General features: G+C 47.4%; 1 protein-coding gene across 3 annotated transcripts in view; it reads right to left on the reverse strand.

Annotated features, from left to right (window-relative positions):
* The window catches only part of ATP1A1 (ATPase Na+/K+ transporting subunit alpha 1), a 30,211-nt gene extending 8,294 nt beyond the window's left edge, over positions 1-21,917 (reverse strand). The window contains exons 1-13 of one of the 3 annotated variants that reach the window (XM_023640223.2): positions 21,396-21,917; positions 10,862-10,966; positions 10,124-10,183; positions 7,823-8,026; positions 7,419-7,532; positions 6,883-7,017; positions 6,651-6,768; positions 5,985-6,253; positions 5,310-5,508; positions 4,963-5,072; positions 2,707-2,841; positions 1,964-2,156; positions 428-603 (exon numbers count right to left, since the gene is read on the reverse strand). In XM_023640223.2, coding sequence (XP_023495991.1) covers positions 428-603; positions 1,964-2,156; positions 2,707-2,841; positions 4,963-5,072; positions 5,310-5,508; positions 5,985-6,253; positions 6,651-6,768; positions 6,883-7,017; positions 7,419-7,532; positions 7,823-8,026; positions 10,124-10,183; positions 10,862-10,966; positions 21,396-21,407 — 1,830 coding nt within the window. In that variant the 5' untranslated portion in view covers positions 21,408-21,917. Of the gene's footprint in view, positions 1-427; positions 604-1,963; positions 2,157-2,706; positions 2,842-4,962; positions 5,073-5,309; positions 5,509-5,984; positions 6,254-6,650; positions 6,769-6,882; positions 7,018-7,418; positions 7,533-7,822; positions 8,027-10,123; positions 10,184-10,861; positions 10,967-14,013; positions 14,026-20,656; positions 21,056-21,395 lie in introns of those variants that run through there. The other 2 variants (XM_023640224.2, NM_001114532.2) reach the window with 2 other exon arrangements.
* Between the last annotated feature and the right edge of the window lie 744 nt (positions 21,918-22,661).

A 22,661-nucleotide genomic window follows, 5' to 3' on the forward strand; every position in this document is an offset into this window, starting at 1 on the left:
GCTAAACAAACCACACTCTATCAGGACACCTGAATCGTACCTGGCAACTTAAAGACAGACACAGAGTCCACGGAACATTCATTACAAAACCAGCTAACTGAAAACACGGAAGACATGCCATGCCCTGCGTGAAGCATATTAATCTAGAATGCAAGTATTTCAAAATTTAAAACCTTGACAACTCTTTAGCTCTTTTTAATTCACTTACATTTCTTTCAAAAAAGTTTTCTTTTTTTCTAAATCTTTCTTCTGTTTACACTAACGTTTTAATACTATGCGGTCTTTTCTGGTGGTAACTAAAGCTTGGGAGACGAGAATACTCCAGGTGAGAAAACCAGCTGGCCATGTGGCCCCCAGGAGACAATGCCACTAACAGGGTGCCCAAAAGCACACAGAGGGGATGCCACGGACGCAGACTGGACGCTACCTTAATCCCAGCGCTCCGACATTTGCCCACGGCATCAGGCACGGCAGCTCGGGGAGGGTCGATCATGGAGATGAGCCCAACGAAGCAGAGATTTTCAAGAGGGAAATTCACATCGTCAGTGTCAAACTGGAAGCCTTCGGGAAACTGTTCGTCGGGCAGGAAAAGGTGGCAGAAACCTGAAAGGAGGGCAGGGAGCTGGTGAGGATTTTCAGAAATGGAGGCAGCAGCAGGACAACAAGCAGCTTCTTATCCATCCTATCTGCCTTTGCTGAAGGCTTAGTTTGGACTATTTCTTAAAAGTCAAGTTTTATAACAGAATGAAGGTTCTGTTTAACATTTATGAATGGCATAGAGTCACTGAAAGGAAAAACATGCAGAAGACAGCACCCATCAGCAAGCCTCAAGGAAGAGGAACAGCTTCATGTGGAGAAGACTGAATGAGATGACACCAGTCCTGAACCCCAGGAATTCAGGGTTTGAGACCTGCCCACTCCGTTACTTGGATTTGGCAAATCATGTAATTATGTGTCTTGGCTTCCTTCTCTGGAAAAGTCGAGGCCACATCTCTGCTCATTGTTCATTTAACCAAAATATCTGAGTGCCGCCATCATGCTAGCTGTTTCGAGGATAAATGCAGACACATTCTGCCCAAGGGCTTATCGCCCAGTATTATTAATACAAAAACCACAATGGTCAAGACATTCCTTTCAACGTTGTACGAAGGTTACAGGGTTCTTTAAAGTGGTAAGAGGTGCCAGGTGGGTTCAAGGAAGAGAGACTGCTTCTCCTTTGGGGTGGTACATGTAGGGAAACAAACACTTAAGATAACATAGTGGTTTTTCAGTTGGATAGAGACGTAAGACAGACACCTCAAGGTAGATGAGGGAGCAGTATGAACCTGAGTATGGGGCCAGGCTATCAGTTCTAAGTTATCTAAGCTAAGGAGAACAGGAAGAATTAGATGAATAATGAATTTTTATCTGTCACCCTACAAAATATTATAAATGCCACTTTCCCAATTACATCAGACAATGGGTAACATGTACTTCTAATCTGCAGGGGCTGACAGAATAGAAAGGGCAAAAGTTTACTGTCTGTCTAACTTAGGAGCTGCCCACGTCAGTTCCCACGCACATTCTCGACCCTTCGGTGGCAGTCAGGAAATGGCTTTATTCTAGATGTCCTGGGAATTAATTAACTTTAATTTCATTAAGTTTACAGATCCTAGACATAGCAACAAAGGTTGGAAAATAAAACTCTTCCTCTCCTATTTTTTTTTTGGCAAATGGAACTGACCAATATGACACCAAAGGTCTAAGTATGAGCCAGAAGCAAACCAGCAGGATTGTGTTGCCTGCAGCCCAATAAAACAAACATGTCTCCAGCACTTACTGTTTTCCCAACAACAGGGGGCAAATAAAGTAGTAGGAGGATTGCTCCCGACAGGCTTACGGGGAGGTCAACAAGTTACAGAGCTTAATATGCTAATTTGCAGCGGTCTCCTAGACCCGCTGTGTTACCAGGTTATCTGCGTACCGAGCACTCGCTCTCCGAGGCCGCCCAGCTCCAGGTAGGCGTTCTGAAAGGCATCTTTCAGCTCCTCGTCCAGGGGCTGCTCCTTGCCGTTGAGGAGGATAGAGCTGCAGCGGTCCAGGATCCTTTCCGGAGCACCTTTCATCACCAGCAGGTGCTGGGGCTCAGACGTGTTGGGGTTCTTATGAATGGACAACTGTAAAGGATTGTTGAGATGTAAATGCTGGATGGCTGGGCGGGGCAGGCCACAGAGGGTAAACAAAGCCCCCTTACTATTCAGTATTTGTTATGAAAAAGACCAAGACCCCCTATTCCTGCACTATGAAGGGTCTCATACCTTGTAACATACTCTGACTGCTACAAAACAAGCATGATAAGATACTCATAAATCCCTGAACACGTGTTCATATACAAACAGAAAATTCGGGAACAAAGGGACTGACACACACTTCTGCACCTACACTCCTCCCCACCCCCTCCTCACACACCCATTTCCACTCCAAACCACAAATAAATATTCAAAAGGACCCGAACAACATTTTAGGAGAGGCTTCGTTTATCCTACTGATAGTCAAGTAAATTAGGATTTTCTATATGTTGTCAAGGGTAAAACTTAAAGCTTTCATTAAAAGTTTGAATGATTTGTTTTTAGAAAGCATTTAAGCTTCTAACATTCCAATAGAGTTCTTCCATCGACTGCTCCTCCTCCCCATCTGTGCCCTCGGCCGCCTCGCGCCCCAGGCCACCTGGTACTTGTTGGTGGAGTTGAAGGGAATCTCCACGATCTTGGGGTATCTGTCCCTCATCTCCTTCACAGAGCCGCAGCACAGCTCGATGCATTTCAAGAGTGCTGACTCGGAGGCATCGCCTGCGACGGCCCGCTGTGAACAGAGACATCGCCTGTTAATCACCACGAAAACGCTTCACTAAGAATCGCTGAAAGAAATAATCAGAATGTATTGCAATCTCGTCAGAAGCAGAGCAGAGGGCGGGCGAGGAGGAAGCAGCGTTTTGGAAGGGCAGCCCAACCTTTAGCACGACCCGAGGGCCTCACAGCCCCCTTCAGACTCGAACTCCAACCTCCTCCTGGTCAGCCCCCTTCCCCACCCCACACCCGGCTTCTGGTAAAAGAGGGGTGCGCAAAGGTGTCGCTGCCCTTGGGAGCAGCACACACACCCTTCCAACCCACGTTAGCCTGTTTCTCCTCTTCCCCGTGGAAAAGACTCAAAGCCAACGTTATTCCCAAACATATTTCTGGTTGAATCCGAAAATACCACACGAGGACACAAATATTTACAGCACCCTTCACTGCCCTACGATTTAAAAGAAAACAACCTTAGGTTCTCAGGACTGAGGGCCAACCGTCTGTGTCAAGGGGAGAACAGAAGACTTTATATTCTAATCATAATTCAATTGTGCAAAATTAGCTGGGCCTGAATGATGTGAACTGGAAGTCACAGAATTAGCTATCATTTTAATCAAAGCCCACCCTTCAGGCAACATATACTTGTATTTTGTGTGATATACTGTGACACATATATTTCACATCCTGAAAACATTCAGTTGCAGCCAACTTTTATGCAGATGAACATTTTAGAACTTTGACATGCAAAGCTATACATGCAGATGAGCAAAGTAACGCTCACTTACAAACATAGTCCCCTTTCATAAGAAGGGTGGCTAGGTTTGGTAAGAAACATGAAATAAGGGAGATCGCTTTTTTATTTTAAAAGGAATTTTTTTTTTTTTTTTTTTTTTGGTGAGGAAGATTGTTGCTGAGCTAAGATCTGTGTCAATCTTCCTCTATTTTCTATGTGGGATCCCACCACGGCATGGCTTGATGAATGGTGGGTAGGTCGACACCCAGGATTTGAACCTGTGAACCCTGGGCCGCCAAAGCAGAGCACGCAAACTTAACCACTACACCACCAGGTTGGCCCAGGGAGATCATTTTTAACAAAGGCCAGTTATTAAAGTAGAATAGAGTCCCAGACTTTTTTTTTTTTGGTAATAATGCCACTGACATGGCCCCATCTCATCCTACCTTTCTGGGGCTTTTAAATTAGGAAAGATTTGATACTTGTGAGTCCCTGAGCTCAAAGCCTAGAAAATTTCCATTTGAGCTAAGGAAAAACATGAAGGAGGCATCTCAAGTTTTATCCCATGAGAAACAGCATCCTCCTCAGAGCAACGTCAATTCAATGCGAAGAGAATGTCCTTTAAAGACTAAAGGAATGCCGTCTTCCTGGAGAAGCCATCTCAGTCCATCTAAGCCACATTGCCTTCGACAACTGGGTTTCTACGCAGAATGCCCACAGGCAGCTTTGCTGAGAGCAAGTGGGCTCAGAGGGCCTCACACTGCTTTCTCCTCCTATGGGACCTTGTGCACCTCGTGACTTTTCTGGGATTGCGTCTTCACTGGGAAATACAGTCAAATCTCAGTCATTTCAAATTTCACGCAAATTCCAGGAGGCTGAGCTTATTTTTGCATCATTAGTAAGCAAGCTAAGAATAAGTAAGATAAGAGAAATAGCTGAGCTATTTTAAGAAAATAAATGGCTTAAGGGATTTACTGGAATCTACTGTATCCGAATATGCAAATGCGATTATCGAGTCACAAAAGCAGCCCCACTGTCTGCGAGGTTGGGCGACAGCATGTGAATGCAGAATGGTAACGCTGGATTTTATTAATTAGGTTTTTCACCAGCAGAGATCACCTACCTAACCCCCCTACTCCTCTGGTCAGTTTTTCCTGTATATTCCCTTTTCTCCAACTTATAAAGACCACAGGGAACTCTAAGTACTTCGGGATCCACAGGCAACACAAGTCACACACAGCCAAGCTTCACAGACCATTCCAAGTGTCCTGTGATGAACGGCTACTTTATACAACACAAATGTCACGTGCTGTTCACAGAGAACACTCAGGTGGTCGTTCTCCTGTGGTCTCTACACCCCCCGCCCCCCAGCAGCCTGATGCCCACAGGGACGCCTGAGCGCACCTTAAGGATGGGGATGTTTTCCTGGTTAGCCTGAAACACTGCTCTGTTGCAAAGACCCGCAATTCTGGACAGAGAGAGCCAGGTGGCTGAAGTCTTGTCGAATGAGACACCTGATGAAACCAAGAAAAGACAGGGAAAATAATGCATTAGCTTTGTATTAGAAGTCCCATAAAAATGCGAAAGGCTACATCTCGTTTCCCAATTAATGAAACTAATCAGGTTTTAGGCATTTTTCCACCCATGTCTGTGGGGCAAATTCATTTTTTTTTAATTGATAGGCCAAAAAAAAAAAAAAAGGAAGAAAGGAAGCAAGGTGAGCAGCCACATGGAGGGGGCCCTAGTCTTACCACTCTGATTCTCAGTCGTGTCGGCCTCGTGGATTTGATTGTCAAACCACATGTGGGCCACTGTCATCCGGTTCTGAGTCAGCGTTCCAGTTTTATCCGAGCAGATGGTGGATGTGGACCCCAAGGTCTCCACAGCTTCTAAGTTCTTCACTAAACAGTTCTTCCTCGCCATGCGCTTGGCAGTGAGGGTCAGGCACACCTGAAAAAGGTCAGCAACCACATTTCTTCACACAGCCAGCTTGGATTCTACACAAACTCCAGCTACACCCCACTGTGGAAAAAATCTGTCTAAAATTAAATCTCTCCAAGCTTCCTCTGAAGAAATAATAATGGTAATATGTATATGAGGCTTCCCACTACCCGCCAAAAGTAACGTATCTTACCACATTCTATTTCCCCCACTCACCCCCAAGTTTTTCTTTCTCTGTTACACTATCCTGGATCATGTGATAACTTAAGAAAAAATTTATGCTTTTGGGTTACTATCTTCCAAATAGAAACATGCCAAGGTCTTTTCACTGTCTAACCCTCCTATGTGGCTCTGAACAAAATCGATACACATTCATGAGATAAAACCTAAGATGGCAGCCCCTTAGGAGAGGGTAGTGGATGACCCGTACACTCATGCAAGCTGATCTGAGAAAGAGCGAAAATCGCCTTCCCCAAGGCTCTTACCGTGACGGTGGCCAGCAAACCTTCTGGCACATTGGCTACAATGATACCGATGAGGAAGATGACAGCTTCAAGCCAAGTGTACTCGAGGATCAGAGAAAGGATGAAGAAGGTCACACCCAGGAACACGGCCACACCCGTGATGATATGGATAAAATGTTCAATTTCTGCAGCAATAGGAGTCTGGCCCCCTTCCAGCCCAGAAGCAAGTGTGGCAATTCTTCCCATCACGGTGCGATCCCCCGTGTACACGACAATGCCACGTGCAGTGCCTTAAAAAAGCATGAAGGGGGAGTTTTACCAAATTTTATCAAAGAAGCCACACAATTTGCACAGTTACCTGGCATGGTTAAAAAAAGAGACAAAAATGCACATTTTTAAAGGCCAGCTCTTGGCAGTGTCTACTGATTCTTTTAAACCAGAGACTTTGCTAGATCAGCGGTGCCAACCAAAGAGGTAAGCTGGAGGTGGAGGAAAGAGGACAAACAGCCACCAAGTTCTCTGCATTTTCCTGCCAGCAAGGGAGCCACTTCTGCTCCATGCTTGACCGAAGTGGTCAGAAAAAGAGCCAATAAAACAGAAGAGAAATCACGTCTACAGTGGTGGTGGTGGTGTTAACGCCCAAGATAAATGCCACGGCCTGCTGAAGAGTGCCTTAATATGGTCTACCTTCAACGCAGTTGGTTGAAAAAAAGGCAATGTTCCTCGTCTCCAGGGGGTTTTCATTTGTGAAATCTGGAGACCTGGTCTGGGGTTCTGATTCGCCAGTGAGTGAGGAATTATCCACCTGTCCGGGAGCAAAGTAAGAAGTGCCTTGTAAGTACACCAGACTCGTGGTGGGTTGCTGGCCTGATCGCCCCGCTTTGCTCAAACAGCAGCGGTCCTGTTCGAACCCACCCACCTTGCAACCGTTTGCAGATATGATCCTGAGATCAGCAGGGATCCGGTCTCCTCCTTTCACTTCCACCAGATCCCCTACCACTACTTCCTCCGCATTGATGCTCATCTTCTCACCGTTTCGAACCACAAGTGCTTGCTTTGGGAGGGGAAAACAGTTTACACGATTAAATCACAGAAAAATGGATACCAACAAGGTGAAGGTAGTGTCAGAACAAGAAAATCAAATTACAAAATGATCTGTAATCCTAATTATCTGAAGGCATAACAAAGATATTATTAATCTTTTTATTTATACAAGTTGTGGTTATCTAAGAAGCAGGCCTCTTGTGCCCATCACGATCGCCCTTTCAGTGTTCGCTCAGAGGGAAGACAATCACTTTCTGGGGTCTAAGAAAAGGAGGTCTGGTTTTGAGTGGTAGGGAGAAGGCATCCCTTTCTCTGATGGAGTCACTGAACACCTGGAAAACCTTAACTTCACTCCAGTTCCTTCTTGGGGCTGCCAAGTCGCCCAATGGGGAAGGCCAAAAGGAGAGGTACCTGAGGAACCATGTTTTTGAAGGATTCCATGATCTTTGAACTTTTAGCTTCTTGATAGTAGGAGAAACAGCCAGTTATGATGACGACAGCTGACAGCACCACGCCAAGATACAGCTGGGAGGGAACAAACAAGTCAGCACTGCATGACTTTCAGTAAAGAATTGGGAACATTCAATTTCGGACTGAGTAAAAAAAGACTTTAACAGAGATCAAGGCCTCAGAAATATAGAACCCACTTCTTCATATATATCCTTCTAGAGACCATGCACAGGAGGGTCAGAAATGGAATCACAGAGATGCTTCGTCACTAACTTGACAGACTTTTGGAAATGTTCTAGATGAATCAGACCCTGAGGATACCTCATGCATACCCAACAAGCCAAATGAGGAAGTATAGCACTCACATTATCATTTTGAGGCTCCTCTTCTGTAGCAGCTTGGATGCCATAAGCCAAGAAACAAAGAATTGCTCCAATCCACAGTAACATTGAGAAACCCCCAAAGAGCTGCCGACAGAATTTGACCCATTCAGGAGTGGTGGGAGGGGGTGTAAGGGCATTGGGACCGTCTCGGGCCAGGATCTCAGCAGCTCGAGCAGTTGTTAAGCCCTGAGAAGTAGAGGAAGATGAATAAGACAAACGTCTCCAGGACTTACAAGCAAATGCACCCACCTGATGGCTGGAAAGCTGCAATACAGGATTCAAGGAGGAAACATACTTTCCGGAGCCAAGTTCTGATGAGGATCCCCCACATGGTTCAGGCAAACAATAGCCCAAGTGTCCTAAGGAACCCACAATACCCAGATTAAAATTCTTTTTAAGTTGATCCATGGACAAATCTGAACCCAGTCTGTCCTCTTCTAAGTTTTAAATGAGGGATTCATGCCAAATTACATTTTTACCAAGAAGACATCTATTTTAACTAATCGATTCAGTTTTGCAAATTAGGAGCTTTGAGTTTTCTGTGTATTGAATCCGTCAGGGAAGGAAAAAAAACCCTCTATAAATATCAGGGGCGGAAAAAAAAAATCTCTGTAGGAATCCAACTTGTTATTGGGTTAACAGCCAGTTTTAAGTATAGAACTTCATCCTTTGGATGGCAATTAAAACACTGTCTGGCAGGGAAGTTCACGTGTGTGTCTATTTTAGCCACCCCCCAGTAAGCCTGTCACTTGGGTCCACTGTACTGAGGCCCTGCTACTTGCTAATGGGCCTTAAAAACAAGATTCACCAACAGCAGACAGATATAAAGCAACTGTGAAGAGGGAAAAATGGATTACTTTCATGCTATCAAATACCAAGTCAGAAAAAAGACATAAAACACATTTTTGCGCAGTGTCTGTACATACGTAGCTTGCGTTCATGTTATTTCTACATTGCAGTTAGAGTGTGGGGCAAGAGCGATTAAGCAGTAAGGGACACGAGGACTTATTCAGGGCCCTCCTGTGCCTCGAGTTCATGATGTGATCCCTGGACAGAACAAAAACCACCAGCACCAAGACGCCTGAGCAGCTCTACACGCCAAGCACTGAATTCAGTGCTCCAAATTAATGGCTTAACTCTCATCACAACCCCATTTTACAAGTAAGAAAACAGACCCACAGCATTTGAGTGACTGACTTAGGGTCACAGAGAAGACACTTCATAGAACTTAAGTGAGCTAACACACGTGATATGCTCACAGACTGCCTGCCATACCGTGGGCACACGGCTACTGTCAGCTCCATCTTCCAGTCAAGGCCTCCGTCCGCTCGGGGCTCAGCGCATCGGTGCTAGCCGCTTTCTCAGAACCTCTTGTTAATTTATTGAAACAATGACTACACATTAGCCAGGACTCAACTTGTTCCCCAGACTTCTTAATGGTGTTTGGAAATAATAACACCCCCCCCACCCCAAACTCAGATGTTTACTTTTCTATCATTTGTGGCAATTTCTTTTTCTTTTTTTTGATGAAGATTAGCCCTGAGCTAACATCTGTTGCCAATCCTCCTGTTTTTGCTGAGGAAGACTGGCCCTGAGCTAACATCCGTGCCCATCTTCCTCTACTTTATATGTGGGACGCCTGCCACGGCATGGTTTGACAAGCAGTGTTAGGTCCACACTCAGGATCTGAACCAGTGAACCCTGGGCCGCCAAAGCAGAACATGTGAACTTAACCGCTGCGCCACCCGGCCGGCCGCTGTGGCAAATTTAATAGCAAAATTCCCCAGGTAACAAGGATACACAACACATATTCTATTGAAAGTAGTCTTCAAATTGTGTAAAAAACAAGTTTGAATAACGGAAGTTCTGACATGCTGCAATGAGCTAGCTGGTTAACACGCAAAAATGGGAACTGTTGAAGATTCAACTGGTTGAATTATTCCACTCAATTTAACAAATGTAGATGAATAAAGGGAAGATTTGTAATCAAAAGGTCAGAATGAGCACAGTCTTGGAGCTATTCAATTTCAAATCCTGATGCTCCAACTTACTGGCTCTCACCCACTATAAAACGGGGAAAATAATGTGTACTTTCAAAGTTTCAGGGGGAAGCAAAATGTTTAAAAAGCACATAAAGCTCTGTGCATGTCACATAGCAGATACTGACACGGTGGCTGTCATTATTCTCCTCCTAGCCGTCCCCATGGTTAGGCCTGTGATACGGTGGAAAATGGGATGGGGACAATCAGAATTCTGTACAACAAGTTTCAAATTTGAACATACTCGGCTCAAGTCTGTTCCATATTTGCGCTGAAGTTCATCAAGGCTAAGTTTATGGTCATCCTAAGGGAAAACAGAAACAAAGAAAAGAATTAAATGCTAGACTATACAAAAAGAGGGAAAAAAGCATCAGTGTCACTCATCACTATCATGAGGCTCAGAAAACAAGTTTTTCTTCTGTGCAGAGGTTGGTACAGTCTGCCCACTGCCTAACGGCTTCGCAACCCCACAGCTATCTGTTGACAGCTCTTCACTGCAGGATGGCTAAAGCTGGGTGATGGGGGCCCTTCCTGCCTGCCACATAACTTCAGAGGAACTCATCCATCTTGGAGATCTAGTAAAACCTTGTTTGCCTTCTCTGATGACCAGGCAGATTCTAGATAAGTTACATCTGCAGAAGCCTCTACAGCCTGGCGAGGCTGGAAGTTCCCAATGTCCAGTATGATCCAGAAACAGAGAAAAGCAAAGGCCCAAATATCAACCATAGTTCCTTCTGTGGATCTTTGGTTATGCCAGAGTGTTGAATAACTTTCCCAACTCTCCAACAGCTTTTAAAATGAAAATTTTCCATATTGACCTCTACAATTCAGTAAGGTCCGTACAACTGCTAGGATCACTTTGCTTTTAAAATAAAGCAAGTCTCTGACAGAAGAATGGGAGGGGTTTGGGACAAGGAGAAAGATATAAGACAATTAATTTTTACAAAGGAGAACAAAAAGCCACCTTCCTCCTAGCACTTACCATAGAGACTTCTTTCTTCAGTTCATCCATATCCCTCTCTTTCTTGGCCTTTTTCTTGTTGCCATGCTCTGAAATCGCTGCGGGTTCATATTTATCACGTCCACCCTACAGGAGAATGTGGGAAAGGTGTGGATGTGAATTAGAAACAGCATCTCAAAAGCGAAGATTCTGGAGGAGGGGATTTCAGCAGTTTTTAGGATAGCCATGATTTTGGATAGTCACTGGGACATTCACAGAAATTTATGTGCTTATGCGGCATACTAAACAGAGCAATCTATTATTTATACTGTCATCATTAGCTCAAGGCAGGTCACCTGCACCCAACGGCATTAAGACCAGTGGGAAAGTCACGGCAGGCCTCACAATGGCCTTGTCAGTTCCATTTGAGGCGAATGCAAAGAGAGAGGGTTGCACTGTCAAAATCTCTATACTGCAGCCTTCCATGTTCCCCACTGAAAGAACGAAGCCACCTTTACATATCAACTTAGAGTACAGTATTATACTTATGTGTTTGCATTCTGAATAAGACAGGTCTGAATTAAAACTCTGGGTTCACCACTTACCAGCAGTGTCCCCTTGGGCAAGTCACTAACCCTTCAGTTTCCATTTTTTCTTCTATAGCATGGAGATAACAGCACCCACCCCATTTCACATTCTAGAGAGGACTAAATGATATAATACACGAAATGCTAGCCACTTTTATTGTTATGTTTGAATTCTAGCTTGCAAAGTCATTAAAAATCAATTTTAAATATCTTTATGGCTCATATAAGAACAATGACCTTTTCATCTTCTCTTATTAAAATAAGTCAGTCAGTCTAAGGGTCCTGAAAATTCTTTAAAGGAAAAAAGAAGTCCCCACCACAATCTGCAGCCTGAAAATAAAGCCCCCAGATGAAAGTCACTGGAAATGTTTTGACATAAGCAGGATGTAGGAAAAGCGTGTGCATTATCACACAATTCACAGGATCCACCTACGCCTCTTAGAAACTGGAACAATTTTTAGAGAAAATGTTGATTCTATAGTTTAAATATAGATCGTTCCACACTCCCACCCTCTGTTTAAAATGCTTGAGCCTCTCTGCCCTAAGCCTGAACCCACTCCAAAGCTCAGCCTAGGAGCAGAGCCCCTCACTGCAGACCCCCCAGAGCTGCAAAGAGGGCAAAGCAAGGGCAGATCAGCCTTTTCCTTACGGTGGATGGTATGTGGTGCTGTTACTATTATTCAGGGGCTCTCCTTTGTTCACTTCTAACTTGCAGAAGTACCTCTTCAGCTCCTAAAGGAATAAGTAGGAACGTGTGTGTCTAGATTAAAATTCTACTGTGCTGACAATAAAATTTAAAAAGAATCGAAGAGTATAGGTGTTTTTCCATCACAGCTGCTATGGCTGTAAATAAACACTCACTTGAATTTGAAAATACTCTCTTATAACTCTAAAGAGAAATCCTGCCCCAAGTTAGCTGGTGTCGCACACACGTTGTCACACACAGAGACATTTACATTATTTCCATTGTTCAACTTCTGTGGTCACGTTTACAGTTTTCCTTGACTAACAACTTCTTCCAACCAAGTGGAGTCCTTTAGTTTCTATCTTATCTGTTAAGAATGAAGCAGGTCTAAAGATAGTCGACATTCTTGACATTCTCTGCACATTTGTAAGTGCCTCTGAGTACAGTCCCTGGTGCCAGAGTCAAAATGGAAAGAACCACACAGACTGGAAGCAGACAGACAAACATAACAAAAAGAATCATCACGGCTGCCACTGGAGAGGAACCACAGTCTAAGGAGGTATTTCCTTCATATATTTCACAGGAAGGCACAACGCTGAAAATCATTCTAAAGACATTGACCAGGGATCTTGGAAAGACTTCTATGGCCAGTTTGTATTGATTTTTAAAATCCAGTTCACAAATTCTCTTTAAGCAAGTTGAGTAGCATTAAAATATATTTAATTTAAATACATGAAACTCAGAGTTGAAAACCCTCTGCCTGGCCATCTGTATGCTTTGATTACTCTCAGACTTTCAGTATTTTCCACTCGCAAAGAGGGGGGACAGAATTACTGGTAGCAGCTAGGTCTTGGACTCGTTCCAAAGTTTTATCCCCATTTACAAAATAATCTTGCCTGCAGCTTCACAGTCATCAACGGTTAAGGAGCTGGGAATCTAGATTTCCTAAGGAACCTCCCCTTCTTCATCAATTCATGCTACACAAGGCATAGCTTTAAACGATGACATTTGTGAAAGAGATTTGGGAAGTATTAACATGTGAAATTTCTTTTCCTTCAAGATTTTAACTTTTTCACTAGGTAGTGTTTGTCCAGAAGACCAAGCAGCTTATACAGCTCAGTTCTTCCCTATGAGTAAGACGACAATTTAATACTAGCTTATCTTGATGGGAACCAAATATTACTTAAGTCCCCATCAGTCTTAATTACTACACTTTCAAAGCAGGAAAAATCTGTGTATGTTGAGGGGAGAGTACAGGGTGGGACAGAGTAACAATGCTAAAATGGGTAAGACAACATTTTCTTTATTATTTCTTCTAAAAGCATTTGGGAAAACCCAATGTCAAGGCAGGGGGAACAGTAAACATGGTTGTCCCAGTCAACTACAGTGACCTTACAATGATTCTGCGCAGCAGGCACACAATTCCTACTTTTTCCATTAGAAAATTCAGATCACTTCTCCCACTCCCACGGAGGCCCCGGGAGTGACCAATTCCCATTGGCAGCATTCCCTTGGAGGCACGCCTTTGATATCTTTGAGGAAAGTACAATGGAAGCTCAAGGTTACCAGTACACCCTTCTCAAAAGGGCCACTTGCGAAAATGAAGTAAGCTGGGTTCTGGGTTTTTTTTTTTCCCATTCTAATTTAGGAAGTAGGAGGTCACAGCAAGGGCAGGGGCTTGCCCAGTGTGACACAGCTTCAAGTGTGTCATCACTTCATCCTGTGCTTCCCAGGGATTCCATTCTCTCAAAGATTCACTAGGAGTTTTGCTACCATTTGATCTGGGAAGAGGAAAAGGGTGTCCCAGAGATGGGAAGAGAAAATTCTAATTTTTCTTTCTTTTTTTTTTGAGGAAGATTAGCCCTGAGCTAACTACTGCCACTCCTCCTCTTTTTGCTGAGGAAGACTGGCCCTGAGCTAACATCTGTGCCCATCTTCCTCTATTTTATATGTGGGACGCCTACCACAGCATGGCTTGTCAAGTGGTGCCATGTCCACACCCGGGATCTGAACCAGCGAACCCTGGGCCGTGGAAGCTGAACATGCGAACTTAACCACTGTGCCACCAGGCTGGGCCTGGGAAGAGAAAATTCTTGACATATACGGAATCCTTACAATGGGGCGGGGGGAGGCCATCCCCAAGATCTGCTAGTGCTCAAGACGCCTTCCTCTTCCTTAGTGATTAATAATTTAAAGGGGGCCAGGTAGGGGACAGACATGACAGGTACAGAAAATTGTCCCCCAATTTAAAAAGGCACACAAAAAAAGTGCGCTGACGTTTAGGAGGGAAGCTTCGCTCTCAGAAATAAGCCACAGAGGTCTAAATAAGCTGAAGCTGCCTGGAGGCCTTCATACCCACCCACCCACCAGCACCCACCAGGGCAGGCTTGGAGGGAGATGCTGGCCATGGCTCCTACTGTATCCGCACAAGGCCCTGTGGTCAGTAGGAGCTGAGTTCCTCCAACTTCTGAAATTGCTGCCGAACAAGGCCAGTGGGTAACTTGGAAGCTGAGGTGCCCATGCCCTGCAGACAGGACTGCTGATGATGCTTTAAGTCAGCCCAAGTCATCTAGCTCTGCCATGTGCCAGCAACAGGACCTTCAACAGCCTGCCTCAGTCTCCTCATCCCTAAAATGGAGCAACACTCAGTGTAAGGACCAAGAACCTAGAGAAGGCATTCTGATAGTCTGATCAATCCAGGGGCAGCCTTCAAACCTGAAACCAAAACACAGAAAAACTGCACTGTTTCCACAAGCCACAAACAAACAAAAGCTTTGGACTAGCAAGAGGGGCCAGTGGAGGGGGAGGCACTGTCCAAATGCAGCCCATTTCAGAGCTGGCCCAGAGGGCTGCCGAAATGGCACCTCTGAACCCAATGTGGCAAATTCCACCTTAGCAGGGAAGTTGGGGGGTGGAGGGGGTCCGATCCTGCAGTTGCCTAGAGGCACCCCCTAGTCTGGGCCAAATCTTTATGTGAAAAGGGTGGAGGGGGCTTTCCAATCTTCCCGGGACCATTTTAGTTAGCATATAAGTTACTACCGTTCCTCACTTAACATGAAAACTCTTTTTAAACCTTAAAAAAAAACCACCCTCGTTTTGGGTTTTTATTTCATCTCATCCATTAAAACTTAAAGAAAATGGAAGAAATGATCAAGCCCAGTTCATTACACCTTCATCGCTCCTTAACGATGACATAGTTGAGTTTGCATACGTGGAATTTTCTGGCCGGGGATCTGAGGTCTAGGAGAGGACTGGGCTGCAGGAGGGCGCGCACGGCCACAATGCTGCAGCTGCTCTGCAGCTCTGAGCGGCATTCAGGGCAGTGAAGGAACAGCTTTTCCCTGCAGAGGAGGCGACCCAGGGGACCACCATAGTCCTCTCTCACTCACCTAAGCACGCAACGTGCTGGAGAATGAGCACGTAGCGAGGCAAAGCAGTGGGTCCCTGTGCCAGCGCAGCTCAGTGCCAGGAGCCAGAAGGGGGCAAAGAAAACAGCCCCAGCTTTAGCCAGCAGGTTCCCTTAGCCCCAGATGAACGAGGCTTAATCTTCTTCCCCAGTCTGCTGCCTGCCAGCCCACCCTACCTGCAAGAGTTAGCATACATCCATAATCATCATAACCCTTCTATAATATCTAAAGGACCAATATACTTTGGCCCTTCTACCTCTTTAAGAACGTGCCTTGTTTTTCCAGTTATTTAAACAACACAACTCTTTTCAGTGGGATACTCGACCTCCCCGTTAAGCACCTGGGTTAGAAGAGTTACAACTTTCTGCGCGTTCCCTCCACCCGCCGCCCTCCTCACCCCTTTCGTCACTGTGCCAGGCAACTCTTTGGCTAGTGCTACTCAAAGGAAGGTGTCGGTTTGAGAGAGAACGGATTAACAACCGGCACAAGCGTTAAAAGAGGACCGGATCAATTCGCAGTAAGGCCTCATCACTCCTTGTTGGTACCCCGCCGCCGAGGGTAGGAAGTCAAACAGCTGCCAGGCTGAAGAGGACAAAGGCAGCACAAGGCCCTAGAGAAATGTCACGTGAGTTGAAACAATACAACAGATTTGGCACGATGGAAGCCTCAGGTGCAGGATAAAAGAAAAACACAAGAGGATAACACCCCAAAGTGCACAAGGGCCCTGCCCTCACTATGATGCGAGACTGGAAAGATCCAGTGAACACCAAGACCCATCCATCCATGAAAGCTTACACACTGATTCTCAGGTCCCCAACAATCCAAGTCCCAAAGACACAGCAGAGGTCGCCAAGAACCAGCTTCCCAGATCACCAACAGAAGATATTTAATAGCGGTGACTGTAGTGGTGACTAAACAAGGTTTGAATACAACCAGATCCAGAGAAATTAACATTCAGATGTAATTCATCGTAAAGTCACAAAGGAACTAAGGAATGGGGTCTACTGGCCAAAATTCCTCTGGCTCAGGACCCAAACGAAACCAGAGAGAAAAACTGGAGGGTGGGTTGGCGGGTGCCTCTGTTCCCTCTGATGGAATCTGCTCTCCCGAACATCAGTCAGACAAACGTGAAGAACTTCTTGTGGATTCCTGACAACAGACTTCAGCACAACTGACGAGGTGAGTCGTATGCAAAGAACAGTCTCTCTATGACTCCAGCCGAAGAACACACTTCCTCTCATACGCTCAATTCGTAGCAACGTGAGAAAGTACAAATCTGACTCGGTTATGTCTCCTGCTCCCAAAATACATAAATGAAGGAGAGTTTAAAAAAATAGTTCGCGGATTTCAAAATTCTCTTTACTTCACATTATCCCTCAGTGGACATGTGTTTTCAGCATAATCCAGAACTGGACAGCTCTGGCAGGGATGAGCAGACATCCTGCCCGGGGTTTTGCTGTCCAGAAGCATTCACTCTGATTACTGTGAGCCCATCTGATCTGACACTTGTGTTTCTTCTTCTGGCCTGTTGGCTGGCAGAGCGCCCTGGGCAGCTCGAAGGAGGCACCACAGCACAAATATTCACCCTCCCTCCTTTCACCGAGGGCTGAAAAGTCCACTATATTTTGCAACACTTTTACAAAGACTTTAAAAATGTAAAGTCCTTTACTTGAAAAGTGAAAGTAGACGAAAACGCTCCAATGCTACTAAACAGGAGGTCAGCAACATCAACTGACACTTCCATGTGGCTTCTCTTTGGAGAGTAATTAATACTATTTCCCATTATTTTCAATCTTTAACATGCTTTTCAGGTCAAAGAAAAACTGTTCTCTAGTTCTGAAAGGGCTTAAGACTAACTGGTGAACAGCAAACTCATAGATTATAAAGATTTGATCTCCCAGTGCCAAATGCTTTGCGAGACCAACAACAATAGCCACAACTCATGTGATGCGCTCACTCTAAACAGAACAGAGAGGACTTCACTCTGTCCTAAGGGTGAGTCTTCACCTAAGGGCCTGATGAGAAAATGAAGCTGCAGGGACTTTTTTTTTTTTTTTTTTAACCTTTTTGTTATTAAATGAAGAAACCTACTTACTTTTCCATACAAAATCCTTCAAAAACTATTTTTGTTAAAGCCCCTTTCTCATTCCTAAATTTGGATATATTTAAAAGCACACAGCCTGATTTGAATGGAAAGTCACTTCTCTGTTAATTTGTTGCTAAAATAGTCAGAAAACAATGATTGAGAAGGGTTCTGGGACGGAGCCTGGATGAGTACCAAGTGTACTGTTCTTCATAATGTTGAGTTCACTTTTTTTTTTTGCTGAGGAAGATTAGCCCTAGGCTAACATCTGTGCCAATCTCCCTCCACTTTATACGTGTGTCACCTCCACAGCATGGCTGACGAGTGGTGTAAGTCCATGCCCGGGATCTAAACGCACAAACCTGGGCTACTTAAGTCGTGCAGGCCAAACTTAATCACTATGCCATGGGGCCTGCCCCTGAATTCACTCTTTATTTTCAAATGCAATTTAGGAATAACACTTCCAGAGGTCTGTATATCTTAAGTTTTAGCCCTCACGTGGAGAAACATTTTACTGGATTTTTAAAAACCCCTTCTTTTTTGGTTGTTGGGTTTAGCCTACTTGCATTTTCAGATTTATGATGCAGACCTCCCCCTCTCCTACCCTCCCACCCAAAGGTGAGTCACTAGAGTGTTACAAACTTACTGGCAGAGAACACTACAAATTAACAAACAGTAAGTTACCAAAAGAGGATACACCCTCAGAACAGGGTACAGAAAGAACTCGGCCGGGAGCTGTCACACTCACATGCTGAACGCTTAACAGGCCAAGGGTGTGACGACACAACCCCAACCCTCTCCTCCGTGCCCTGGCCTAGTCATCGGTTCCTCCTGCAACGGCTGCATTTGCTCCCGGCCAGGCCTGGGCAACTTTCCACTGAGGACTCTGCCTGACAATGTTTTCAGTCTAAAGTACTAGCTTTATAGCAGCCAGAGGAGACTCAGTCACACATTCAAGCTGAGCTCCAAAAGGGCAGCTGGTGATGTTACCATACGACCAGGATTTCTGCTGACGTGTGTCCCTCGTGCAACCTTCACCTGAACCTTTTCCCCGCTCCTCTTTAAATCACTGCCCGCAAGCGATGATTTATTTTCTAGGTAACTAAGTTAATATTCAAACAACGGACAAGTAAAAAGTGAAGGACCTGGTGACCCCCCCACCCCCCACCACCTCGGTCTTTTGTAAACTTAAGAAGATAAAGTTTTCGTGTGTACCTTTGGTGAGCTGAACAGTTGTGGGTGGCAGGCCTGGCCACGGATTTAAGCCAAGTCACTGGCAAAAACACCCAATATGAAAAAAAGGACAAAATCCTATTTCATCCAGGAATGATTCAGCAGGAGCTGTTCTTTCCTTTTCTTCCCAAAAGCTTAGGAACTAGATTTTTAAGGAGAAATAAAATCACCTGAAATATCATGAAAACCTAGGCCCGCAATGGTAGTGGGAAGAGGAGGGGAAGAAATTAACAATGACCTTAAAAAGGAGCTGCCAGCACAGGCTTCCTGGTTAACCAATTATCAGCGGAGCTTTAGTCACCACGCCACCCACATTTTAATCCCCATGTGGAAAAATCCGAACATTTCAGCACAAAATATCTTTCTGAACATTTAGAATATCACAGTAAGTCACGGGGGATAAAAGGAGTAACTTTATCTCAAGAGAATCACCACCACCTGCACACCCACACCCCTTAATGTTCAATTTGTCAGAGTGCCCAAAATACGAACTGTGACCCAGCAGACAAGCAGCAGAGCATCCTGTGTTAACCAGCTGTAATCCAATTTTGTGTTTGAGCCACAAACATTTCATTAGGATCCTTTAACATCTTGGTTGAACCTCCACAATCCAGGTGTGTTGCTATCTTTACCCCCTACTGTGCATGTGTGTGGTTATGAAAAAGACACACAAACATATGGGCATAAGTTAAACACCTCTCTCATCCATTAATTCAGTATCACAAATACCCCGGTTTCATCTGAAGAATAACTTTAGAGTTCTGCATATAAGACAATGTCAAGGAGTGAGTGAGTGCTCAGGCTGGGGAGATCACAGGCTGGTCAGGGACATCTGGTGTGTCATTAACTAACCATTTGACCTTGAGTGCGTCACTTCACCTTCCTAGGCCTCAGGTACATATCTATGATCTCTACATCCCCCCAAATCAGTAATGTCCAGCTCAGGAAATAAACTTGTTTTTTTGAAGGGGGAGAGAGAAAGGAATGAGCTTTAAAGAGCTTGTTTAAGAGAAGGACCTGGGGTTTGACACTGTGGTACAAGCACAGGCCACTAGCCCAGTTTCCATCGGGAGTACAATCGTGGAACCGAGAACATCGTGGGAAGGCGATCGGCTGTTTGCCTTCAGCTACTTGACCTGGGCCAGCCCTCCACATTTTGTGCTTTTAAAAGATCCAAGCAGTGCATTCCCACTTCTCCCTACTCTCCCTCCCAGGTCCAAGTCTTTCAACTACCTCCTTCAAAATCCATGTAGAGTGCACAAAGAATGCACCCTCCCTCTTCCCCATCACTCACTGCACACTGGGGAGCCCTAGGAACCTTCCAAGACCTACTACCCGCCGGGCCCTGTGCAAGACCTGAAGATAATAGTGGAGTGGATTCTCTCTTACCAGTATTCCCATGACCTGGTCATTTTATCCCATGAATTGATATTTTCGGGGGTTACTCTGTATACACTTCTCTCCACTAGACTTTGGCCCCGCCGGGGTCTGGGACTCAGTCTTCTGCTTTGGCTACGGGTTATCACAGCTCCGAGTTACAGAAATGTAGGAAGGAGATGTTGTTCTGGTATTCCCACAGCACTCCGTGACTCTCCTGCCCCGGAGACCCCTCGTTCCTTCGGGAACCGCTCTGCTGCGAGTTGGCATTCGTGCCACTGCGTAGTGCCCGCCGCCTCCCGTCCTTTTTCGGGTTTATTGTACCCAGAGACCCTGGGGGCCAGCCTGTCCTCCCTTCCAGGCTCATCCTTCCAGAAAATCTACACAGTCAAAAAGACCACTCCAGTTGCCCGGGCGCATCCTTTGTTTATGGCCAGTGTTCCATTAAAGCTCTCAAAAGTATACCTTAAAGGCCATCTTAGGGCGGCGAAGACACACCCTTTCTGGCACCAGCCCGCTCGACCGGCTCCGCAGTAAGGGGAAGCCAGTTTTTTTCTTGGAGGGAGGCCGCCTGCCTCTGCCGGGAACTAGCTAAGCCCCAGCGCCTCCAGGAGAAGGAGCCTCCGACCCCAAGCCGCCCCCGCGTCGGAAGCCCCCGCCAGGGCCGCTGAGGGACCGGCGGCCGGGCAGAGCGCCCCAGGGGAAGGGGAGGAGCACGCCTTCCCTCTGGGCACGGAGGGCGGAGGGAAAAAGGAAGGCGAGAGCCGGGAGGTGAGGGCGGGCGGAGGAGGGAGGGGAGCCGGGCTCGGGGATGCCGCCGGCTCCCTCCCGGGGCCTCCCGGCGGCCGTCCGCCCTCCTCCTCCGGCCCTGCGGCTCCCGAGCGCCGCCTCCAGGGGCCCCGGGCGCGGCGCGCTGGGACGCGGGGGCCCGCAGCCCCTCTCTGGTCTGCGCCCCGCCCGCGCTGCCGCTCTCCATGCCCGCGGCGCTCCCTGCCCCCGCCCGGCCGGCCGGCCGGCCCCCATTCCTGCACTCCCTCCATTTCCCAAGTGCGTCGTCTTTTAAGCCTCGCCGCTCTGCCAGCGCGCGCCGCGCCGCTTCCTCCTTCTCCGCCTCCCGCGGGCTCGATCGCCCTCCTGACTTCCTCCTCCTCCTCCCCACCCCCGGGCCTCCTCGCGCCCCCTCCCCAGCTCGCCGGACACTCACCCCCTTCCCCATGGTGGCGGTGGTCTGTGCCCGGCGCCGGGTCCTGTCGCTTGGGAATGAGACAGAGAAGAAGAGAGAGCTCCCGGCCGAGCTAGCGCGGCCGGGGGAGCCGAGAGGCGGGAGCGAGGGCTGCCGCGGGGCGGGAGCGAGGGAGGACGGCCGGCGGCTCGGACCGAAGCCGCCGCTGCTACTGCCGCCGCCGCCGGGTTGCTACCAGTGCCACTGCCACGTGTCCGCCTCCTCCCGCCGTTGCTCCGCGCCCCAGACCCCGCCGCAGCTCGAACCCCCGCCTCCGCCTCGCTTCCTAAAATATGCAACCTGCGTGCTGGCCCCGCCCACGCCGCGGCACGTCACCGTTGCCGGAGCAACCTGACACCGGCTGTGCCTTGGCTCCAACACCGGCGCTGGCTTGGCTCCGCCCCCACCCCAAACGAAACTCCGGCCCCAGCAGCCGCCCCGCCGGCCCCCGCCTGCTTGGGCTCCCGGCAGGAGGGCGCCGGGGCCCGGGGCGCGCGTGCCCACGGCCCGGGAGGCCGCGGCCGCGCCACTGCGGGGCGCACCGGCTGGCTGGGCCGCGGGGCCTCGGGCGCCGTGCAGCTCCCGCGCCCCTCCTCCGGGCGCCCTGCGTGGCCGGGCTGCTTTGTGGGGCACCGAAGGTCCGCAGTGGGTGCGGATATGTTTTCGGAACTGGGCTCCCCGAATCTCCGCGGACCCAAAACAGAAACCTCGCTCAGAGGGGCCTTTCCAGGGCATCAGGGAGCTCCTCTGAGACGAAGAGACGCGCCTGGGTGGGGGTGGGAGATTGGGTGCGGATGCAGCCGGCGCCCACCTGCGGTTGGCCTCCCCGGCCTCTGGTGCCCTCCCAAACGCCTCCTGTGGTCTGGGATCCGCGTTATCCGCTTCCCGCTAGGCCCAGGAGGAATGGGTCTGAGCTGGCCTTGCCAGAGGTCCCAAGCGCCCTCCCCTCCCTTTCCTTCAAGACCCCAAATGACAATCCAGAGTGTCCAATGAGTTCGTTCACGGTACAGTGCAAATGAAACCTGCTTGTCCAGTTTGGGGATTCGCTTTTTAGGAGAGGAATCCCGGAAATCTAAAGGAATGCGTATGTTTAGCAAAAGGGGCTGACTTGAGGGGGAAGAGTTTGAAGACCTGTCTGGTGCCCCTCCATGCCTCCCACCTGGCACAGCAGAGCCTCTTTCAGCGCCGGTTGGGGTGTTGTGAGGGACCCTGGGCCTGGAGCGTGACGTCAGCCCGGGAACCCCCCAA

Source organism: Equus caballus, chromosome 5 (genome assembly GCF_041296265.1).
Source record: "Equus caballus isolate H_3958 breed thoroughbred chromosome 5, TB-T2T, whole genome shotgun sequence".
Lineage (NCBI taxonomy): Eukaryota > Metazoa > Chordata > Mammalia > Perissodactyla > Equidae > Equus > Equus caballus.